This window comes from Protobothrops mucrosquamatus, unplaced genomic scaffold (genome assembly GCF_001527695.2).
Source record: "Protobothrops mucrosquamatus isolate PMUCROS unplaced genomic scaffold, P.Mucros_1.0 scaffold49, whole genome shotgun sequence".
Taxonomy (NCBI): domain Eukaryota; kingdom Metazoa; phylum Chordata; class Lepidosauria; order Squamata; family Viperidae; genus Protobothrops; species Protobothrops mucrosquamatus.
In genome coordinates, this window is record NW_015386431.1 from 587,702 (window position 1) to 597,407 (window position 9,706).

Here is a 9,706-nt window from a genome sequence, read left to right on the forward strand (position 1 = left end):
AGACAGACAGACAGACAGACAGACAGACAGACAGACAGACAGACAGACAGACAGACAGACAGACAGACAGACAGACTCAGGTTATTCCAGAAAACATGATTCTTTCCAGCTTCTGTCCTTCAACTAGATAACAATGTTATGATTTCCATTTCATATGATTAAAAAAACTAAAATATTACTTCTCCAGGTTTTTTTGGGGGGAGGAGGGTTGGTTTTGAAAGTGTGTTGATCCAATGAAGGCATAAATCTTATTTTTTTCTTTACAAAGCTCCACAGTATCTGTATTTTGAGTGTCCTCTATGTAATTTTTCTATACTGTGTATGTTTTAGCTTATTCATTTTTAACAATAAAATTATTTTTCATATTAAATATGACATATAAAATATGAAGTCATGATCACCATTTTTAGAAAAAATATAAAGACAAACCCTTCTAACAGGATTGTTACCTTCTGGTGTGCAAAGTGGCAATAGGGATACAAAAGAATCTTCCATGTCAAAGATTTTGGCTTTTTCAATTTGTTTGTTTTTGCTGTTTGAATATATGTGAGAAAAGATAATGTTAAGGAGCAGAGGTTTGTAGATACTTAAAGCAACCAATTTTCCCCTTAAAATTCCAGATCCATACAAAAATGAATCCAAGTCCATCTGCTTTTTGAGATATTGATGTATCATGCTGGTGTGACTAAAAAACATTATGCACTGTTCATTAGATTTTCTTAAAACTGTATTCTGCGCTATTAAGAACTATTCAGTATGTTTTTAAAAACCTGTACATTCTAATTGAGCATCAAAAGTTAAATGTTGCCATAAAACACTAGTGTTCTTACCTCCCATAAGCGAAGAATATCTTGAAAATTAAATTCTCTTTTAAATCTTATTAGAAGCCATCGGAAACAAAAATAAAGATAGCCTGAATCTTGAGATTCTAAAGAAATGGGGGAAAATACATCCATAAATCCTCTTAGAAGGCTATTTTAACTTCACAATAAAAGACAACTGAAGAGAAATTCTTGGGTAAAATGATCAAGCTATGAACAAACATAATAATTTATATAATACTGCCATAACTGTTTTATTGTTAGTTCAGGACAAAAATCTAACCATTAATATCCAAAGTTATACCTAAAGTTATTTTAACTATAAATGCAAATGGAATAAAACACATAGACTGAAACAGTCATCTGAATCACATTTAACACTAGGGCATAAAGACTGCTTTTTAGGGTTAGAGATGTATGAACCAGGATGGCTTGCTCTACAAACCATGGTTAAAAACACTTGGGTCAAAATTATGCATAAAGAAGGTTATTATCTAAAAACCAAAGATTCTTAAAAACTAAGAAAATAACTGATGCAAGAAAATGGTGTAAAGAGTAACTATTTTTTTAAAAAAAATGTATACACACCCAAATAGTTGCAGAATCCACTATCTAATAGGCGAAGTAAAGTGCTCAGTTGAATTAACTGTGTCTTCATACCTTGCATTTGCTCTTCAAAATTTTGATGCTTGATGATAAAGAGTTAGAATATTTTATGTGAATACTCAGAAACCTATATGTATTTAAGTTTAAATTTAATTCTGGTTTTAATTGTTTGTTTTTTTATCACATTTATACTGCCACATCTCACAATAAAGCAACTCTATGTGGCTTACATAAAAACAGTAATAAAATCCAAATGTTAAAAACTATCTCCTTCATTTCCCCTTCAATCTTCCTTCCTTCCTTCCATCTCCATCTCCATCTCCAACCCTTCCCCTTTAATCTCTCCTTCCTTCCTTCCTTCCTTCCCCTTCAATCTCCTTACTTCTCCATCTCCTTCCTTTCCCCTTCAATCTTCCTTCCTTCTTTCCTTCCTTCCATCTCCATCTCCATCCCTTCCCCTTCAATCTCTCCTTCCTTCCTTCCATCTCCATCCTTTCCACTTCAATCTCTTTCTCCTTCCTTTCCCCTTCAATCTACTTCCTTCTCCATCTCCTTCCTTTCCCCTTCAATCTTCCTTCCTTCCTTCCCCTTCCCTCTCTCCCAACATTTTTGAGCAAGGAAGAGTAAGCTTCTCCAGTGAGCATTGCTATATTATTTTTGTGATTAATCACTATGCTTTAATTATGTTCAATTCGTAACAATGAAAATACACCCTGCATATCAGATATTTACATTACTATTAATAACAGTAGCAAAATTACAGTTATGAAGTAGCAACGAAAATAATTTTATGGTTGGGGGTCACCACAACATGAGGAACTGTATTAAAGGGTCACGGCATTAGGAAGGTTGAGAACCACTGTTTTAACTGGAAAAGTTGGGGGTCGTCTTATACAACCAGTCATCTTATACACCGGAAAATACGGTACATACATACATACATAGATGAAACCTACCCAAAGTTCATTTACCTACAGTATATGAATGAACGAACCTTGTATGGGTTTCACTCTTTTCAGCAGAAAGAACAGTTATAAAGGAAATCTCAAAATAAATTGTACCCTTCCTTCCTGTTACAGAAAGGAATTAATTAATCAAGCTACAGTTATACTAGTCATACTGCAGTATATCTTAGGTCAAAATCCTTGTGACCAAGCATTTAATGCATTACTATGTCCGATTTTAGATATTCTAAGCATTTTACTCTATTATTCAGCCACAGAGATCCAGAACAGCTTACAAATGTTTGGCAAAATCTAAGAACTGCCATCTACCAGTTTATAATGTAAATGACACCTGAGAAAATAGCTCAGTAGAGAAGAGAACAAAAAAATGAGGTAATAGTTCTTAGACTTAAATACAGATGTAACAATGATCAATTACAATGGAAGGTACAACCAGATTCAAGTTACTAATTGAAAAGTCATAAGACACAAATTATATGCACCGTCTCCTTTAAAAAGGCCATTTTTGCACTTTCACTATAAAGGTACAATTCAGATTATTCTATCTACTTCTGATTTCATATATTGCAGCAATTTTAACACTTTATGTCTGAATATACTACTAAGAAATATAATACAAAGAATCAGAGAAGGTGGCATAAGGAAATAATATTTCCCAGTCTTAATAGAACAATAATACAAAAGATGAAAATATTTACCATTTGATCCATGTACAATGCAAAGCACCAGAAAGCATCCACTTCATTCTCCATCACATATAAAATAGGTGAAAGTAAGTCACTCATTCCCTGAACATATCCTTAACAGAAAAGGAAAAATGAATTGTTGAACATTTCTCTTTTCTCAGATGATAAATTCTGGAACTAAGAACAAATACTTAGAAAAGATATCCATCTATACATACATACATGCATACATACATACATACATACCCATGTTTACCTGAAAATAAGACAGGGTCTTTTCTTTTTTTTTCTTTTTGGCCTCTAAAACAGGCACCAGGTCTTATTTTCGGGGAATGTCTTACTCATCTCCGGCACCGACAACCCCACACAGCAGGTCCACTTCTTCTAGCCAAAGGAGCAGCTTCATTCATTTTGCTGTCAGGCCGTTCAGGAAGGCCTATGCAGCCGAGTACCGAGCTATGGATTCAATCCATAGCTCAGTCCTTGGTTGCAGATGTCTTGCAGAACCAAGCTATGGATTGAATCCATAGCTGCACAGACCTTCTGGAAAGGCCTGTGACTGAGAAATGCAGGCCTGGCTGCAGAAGACGCCGCAGAAGAAGTGGGCCGGTGAGGAGAGGCCTGGCTACAAGTTAAGTGGGTGCGTGGTGCGTGGGGCAGCTCCACCCACCTACCCTTGCCCTAGCTTGATTTTTAAGTGTGTGCTTCACCCCAAAACTACGGCTTATTTTTGGGGTAGGCCTTACTTTCGGGGAAACACGGTAATACATACACACATAGACACACAGATAAACAGACACAAATAGAGATATAGAAATAAATACATTTTAAAAACTTACAGTACTTTTTAATAGATGTTATACAGTATTAAATGTATGCATAATAGTACTGGACCTCCTTCATGACAGGTTAAAATAGAAATATACTATAGATATATTCTGCATTTTAAGATGTTACCTAATACAATTTACTCTTTTTCTTATTTCTCTCTTAATTAAAACTTTAAGATTGAATACATCAGACTGTCTTTGATTAATTTCAAGAAATAATACTTCACAGGGTCAATAAAAGATAAAGCTTTACTTACCCAGATCAAAGTCATACATACAATAGGTCATCAAAATGTCATGAAGTAGTATCAATCCAGGATTATCTTGACCCTCATAAAATTTATTTGTTCTATCTGTTCTGTTTACATCCTTTTCTAGAAAAAAAGCATAGATTTAATGAATTTTTAAAACAGTCTGAAGACTATATCTTGAATTTCCATTTTTAACACTGTGCTGAACTTGAAATAGCTAGCAAAATAAAGGCATTAAAACAGCTTTTAAAAATATAGTATTTGAAATAAAAAAATATATCTGTCTCAAAATTATTTCTAATATAGGTAGTTCTTGAGTTAAAATTGAGCCTGGCAATTACAGCTGTAAGTTGTGACAGTCATAAGGTGGGTGACCATCATATGAACAGACTCTTTTTCACAGTGTTAAGCTAATACCACAGTCATTAAGTGAAACCACTATTCACCATGGGGCAGTTTTTACTGGAAACTGGAAGTAAACACCTATTTTCATCAAAACTATTGTAAATCAGTCACATGACTACAGGGCACTGCAAATATGTTAAATGTGACTCAAACTCTAGGTATATGGCGTTGCTTTATATTGAATGGTAATAAAATGATAAACAATCAAATTTAAATTTTGTTGGGGTTCAAATTGGATGTTCTGAAATTTTTTTTCTTCCTTTCAATCATGTCCAATTCTCAGAGACTGCCTAGACAAGTCCCTGCAGTTTTCTTGGCAAAGTTTTTCAGAAGTGGTTTGCCATTGCTTCCTTCTTTTTTTTTATAACGATATTTTATTAATTTTGTATAATCACAAATCCTTAATATTTTATCAGCAACATGTTGTCTGGATTCCAATATCTAGTTTACTAATACATGTTAAACTCCTTTCTCTCTACCTTGTTTTTCTAGCCATTGATAAAATGTATCCCATGTTCTAAAGCAGTGGTGGCGAACCTATGGCACACGTGCCAGAGGTGGCACACGGAGCCTTCTCTGTGGGCACGCGCCATTGCCCCAGCACACGTGGTCTCTAAGTTCACTGCCAGCCAGCTCGGAGCCACCATTGGGGCATTTCTGCACAGTCTAAAATTTTCCTGATTATCTCTTCCTCGCTGGTAATTCTTCATCTTTCCAATGTTGAGCAAATACAATTCTTGCTGCAGTTAATACATGTGACATTAAATATACACATTCTTTCTCATAATTTCCTGCAATTATACCTAACAGAAATAATTCTGGCTTAAAATCTACGTGGTTTTTTTGTCATTTTCTCTAACCATATACTGTATGTATTCTTGATCAAAATCTTTTAGTCTTAGGGCATGTCCACCAAAGATGATAATATGTACCTGGTTTTTGTCTACATTTCCAACAATTAGTAGACATATATTTAAACGTTTTTGCTAATCTCACAGGTAGTGCCATTTGTAAAACATATTATATAAGTTTACTTTGTAAGCCACCACCTTTGTTATTTTAGAATTTCTTTCCCAAAGTCTTTGCCAGTTTTCTAACTCGATGCTATGTCCGAAGTTTTTTACCCATGTTATCATTCTTTCTTTAACTTGTTCCTCATCCATCTTTAAACTTAGCATGTACTTATACAGTTTCTTAATCAATTTTTTATCTGATGCCAATAGTATCTGGTCAAATTCTGTCTGTTGTTTATAGAATCCAGATGTTTTAACATCTTTTTCATATCTCATTTGAATTTGCAGGTGTGGCCACCATGATAGATCAATGCCCTGTTCTTCTAGTTCTTGTCTAGTTCTTCTTTTTATAAGTCACAATTTGCTCATTGTTAACTAGGTTTGGGTGAACAAATGCTTCCATTGTTGAAAGCCATCCAGGTATTTTCATGTAGATTTTCGCTTTTACCATTTCTCATTCTAAAAGAAGTGCATTTCTTATAGTGGTTTTGAATGTATCTATGTATTTTATTCTTCCCACACCATAGGAAGGTATGCCATCCAAGTTGTAGGTCATGCCCTTCTAGGTATAGTAATCTTTTATGTCTAAGGGTTATCCATTCTTTCATCCATGTTAGTGCAGATGCTTGATAGTATAGGGCCCAATCTGGCAGCCCAAATCCTCCATTTTCTTTCGTTTCCTGTTGCATTTTCATTCTAATTCTGGCTTTTTTCCCTTGCCAAATAAATTTCAAGATCAATGTATTTAGTTCATCCAAAAAAAAATTTCCCCAATTTTATAGATATTGTTTGAAATAAGAAGAGTAATTTTGGTAAGATATTCATTTTCACAGTTGCTATTCTCCCTAACATTGAGAGTTGTAAGTTTTTCCATTTATCCAGGTCTAGTTTTATTTGTTTTAATAGTTTTGCGTAGTTGTCTTCTTTTATTATTGCACATCTTGCCATTAAGTATATTCCCAGGTATTTAACTTTCTTAACTAGTTGAAGATCTGTTTTTTCTGACTATTGATTTTTTTGTTTATCTGTAAGGTTTTTGTTTATCACTTTGGACTTTTCTCTATTTATTTTCAGTCCTGCCACTTCTCCAAATTCTTCTACCTTTTTCAGAAGTTTGGGGCTCTTCTAATATGAAAACCAAGTCATCCACAAATGCTTGTAGTTTATATTTTTCATCTTTTATCTTTGTTCCTTTAATTTCTGAGTCTTGCCTAATATTTCTATTTAAAACTTCCAATGTTAATATAAATAATAATGGGGATAATGGACATCCTTGTCTTGTGCCTTTTTAATGTTTAAATTTTCTGTAAAATCTCCATTTATGACTATTTTAGCTATTTGTCTATGATAGATTGTTTTAATTGTATTTATAAAGTTTTCTCCAAAATCCATTTCAATTAGTTATTGAATCATGAATTGCTAGTTTACGTTATCAAAAGCCTTCTGTGCATCTAGGAATATTAGTGCCATCTGCTTCCCTGGGTGCATTTCATAGTATTCCAAGGTGTCTAAAATCATTCTTAATTTGTTTTTTATTTGTCTCTTAGGTAAAAATCTATTTTGGTCTATGTGTATAAATTCAATCAGAATCTCTTTAATCTTTATGCTATTATTGAAGCAAAAATTTTATAATCCACATTTAATAGAGATATTGGTCTATAATTTTTTTATCTATGTCAAGTCTGTGTCTTCTTTGGGTATTAAAGTAATATTAGGTTCTGTCCAAGTATTTTGGTATTTTAGTCTCTAAAAGTACTTCATTACATAGTTCTTTCATTAATGGGCTTAATGTATCTTGTAGGCATTTATAAAACTCTGCAGGTAGCCCGTCTGGACCCAGGGTCTTATCATTTTTTTGCCTTTTTATGACCTCCATTACCTCCATCATTGATATTTTTTCATTTATCATATTTTGGATATTCTCTGAGATTTTTGGTAAGTCAGCTTTTTTATGTATTGCTTTATTTTTTCTTGCAAAATTTCTTCTGTGTCGTAAAGTGTCTCGCAAAAGCCTTTGATTTTTTTGATTATAGTCATTTTGGAATTGTAAATCACCTTTTGAATCTTGCAGTTTGTTTATCAATTTTTTATCTCTTTCTTTTTTCAATTTGTATGCTAACCACCTATCCGGTTTATTAGCGTTTTCAAAAAAGTTTTGTTTTGCCCTTTTAATTTGTTGTGCCATTTTTTCAGCCTCTGCTAGGTTTAATTTATGTTTTATTATTTCCATTTGCTTTTTAAGAGTTTTCTTTTGTGGATCTCTTTGTAGTTCCAATTCCAATTTTATAAATTCCTCCTTTAACTTCGTTTGTTGTTGCATTTTTTCTTTATTTTTTTCACCATGTAAAAGTTATAGCCAAACTTCTAAAGTATGCTTTAGCTGTATCTCACACATTTTGAAGAGATATCTCTTCTTTTTTGTTTATTTTAAAGAAAAATGTTGCTATTTGTATAAATTATTTCTCTTTCAGATTGATTCAGAGACCATCTTAGTTTTTTCTTAGCTCCTCTCCAAGTCATCTTTATCGGATTATGGTCTGCCCATATGTTGGTTTCTATCTCAATCTCCTGTATAATCGTGCTTAATTCAGGGGATATCCATATCATGTCAATTCTAGACCATGATTTGTGCCTGTTTGAGTAAAATGTATATTGTGATTTTGGGGGGTTCTTTTCTCTCCATATATCCTGTATACAGATTTCTTCTGCCATTTTAAAGAAAATCTTAGGTAGTGTATTCCTTATTTTTTTCCCTGTTTCGCTACTTCTGTAGTCCAGCTTTCCATCTATTATTGCATTAAAGTCTCCCATTAAACAAATGTTTTGATATTCCAATTCCACTATTTTTTGTGTAATTTTTGATAAAACTCTTCTTGTTTGTTATTAGAAGCATATATTGCTACCATCAATATCTGTTTTTGATTTATCATTATTTCCACCATTAATATTCTTGCCTCTTCATCTGCATAGATTTGTTTGGGGTTCACTGTCTCTTTGATATATAAAGCTATTCCTCTTTTCTTTTGTTGTGCTAATGTAAAGTGAAGTTTCCCAATTTTTGGTTGTTCTAACAGTTTGTAATGTTGTCTTTTAATATGTGTTTCTTGGAGACAGACTATATCCATTTTTAATTTTCGTAGTCGTGTAAAGATTTTTTTCCTTTTTGCGGGGGAGTTCAATCCATTTATATTCATTGAAAGAATCCCATTTTCCTTCTCCATCTTCTTCAGTTATATTTAGGTTTTATTCTCCTAGTTGTTCTTATCTGTCTTTGTTCTCTTGCTTTTGCCCTTTCTTCTATGTTTGTGTTTTCTGTTTCTTCTTCTTCCCTTGGTTTGGCTAATCCTTCTATTGCTATGTCTTCCTGTTTTTTTGCTTCTCTCTGCATAAAATTCCAGACTTTCCCCTTCCCAAAAAGCTTTGTATCTCTCATAAAATTCCATTGCCTTCAGTGCAGTGTCCAATCTGTATCTTTTCATGTCCCTATTAATTAAAATCCCTTCCGGAATCAGCCATTTGATGTTCACTCGTTTTTCAATTAGTTTTCTGGTCAGGAATTGGTATTCTCTTCTTGAATCTCTTATCCTTCTGGGGATCTGCTTCAGTACTACAATTTCCTTTTCTTTATAATGCAGAGGATCATCTCTTACTCTTCTCAATATCTCTTATAGATCTTCTGATGTATCTAACATGTACTTCTCTGGGACTTTATTTCTCCTCGCATAGCTTGAATTGACTTGAAATATCTGGTCTATCTCTCCTCCTTCCATTTCCTGTTTCCCAATTTCCAGTGCTTCAGCCAATAACTCTGTCATTAAATACGCGAGATCCCCTTCTTTGTCCTCCATTACATTTTGAAATCTTAAAAAATAAGAAGCCTTTTCCATTTCCAAAACTGCCATTGAGTCTTCCATTTCTCTATTTGCCTGCATCAGCCTCTGATTTTCATCTTTTATTTCTTCCATCTTCTGATCAGTCTCTATTGACCTGTCTTCTATTTTTCTGAATTCTTTGTTCATTCTTTGTAACCATCTGTCAGAAGCTTTCTAGTTGAGAGTTTATGTTATGAATTTCTTGATTCATTTTCTCAAAGTTGTCTTTTGTCTCATGTTTTTTCCTTATATCTTCT

General features: G+C 33.4%; 1 protein-coding gene across 1 annotated transcript in view; it reads right to left on the reverse strand.

The window, feature by feature from the left end:
- TBC1D15 (TBC1 domain family member 15) overlaps positions 1-9,706 on the reverse strand; it is a 45,873-nt gene that overhangs the window by 4,706 nt on the left and 31,461 nt on the right. The window contains exons 11-14 of the mRNA XM_015811786.1: positions 4,166-4,282; positions 3,091-3,191; positions 1,410-1,509; positions 831-928 (exon numbers count right to left, since the gene is read on the reverse strand). Of these exons, the coding sequence (XP_015667272.1) occupies positions 831-928; positions 1,410-1,509; positions 3,091-3,191; positions 4,166-4,282 (416 nt within the window). The remainder of the gene's footprint in view (positions 1-830; positions 929-1,409; positions 1,510-3,090; positions 3,192-4,165; positions 4,283-9,706) is intronic.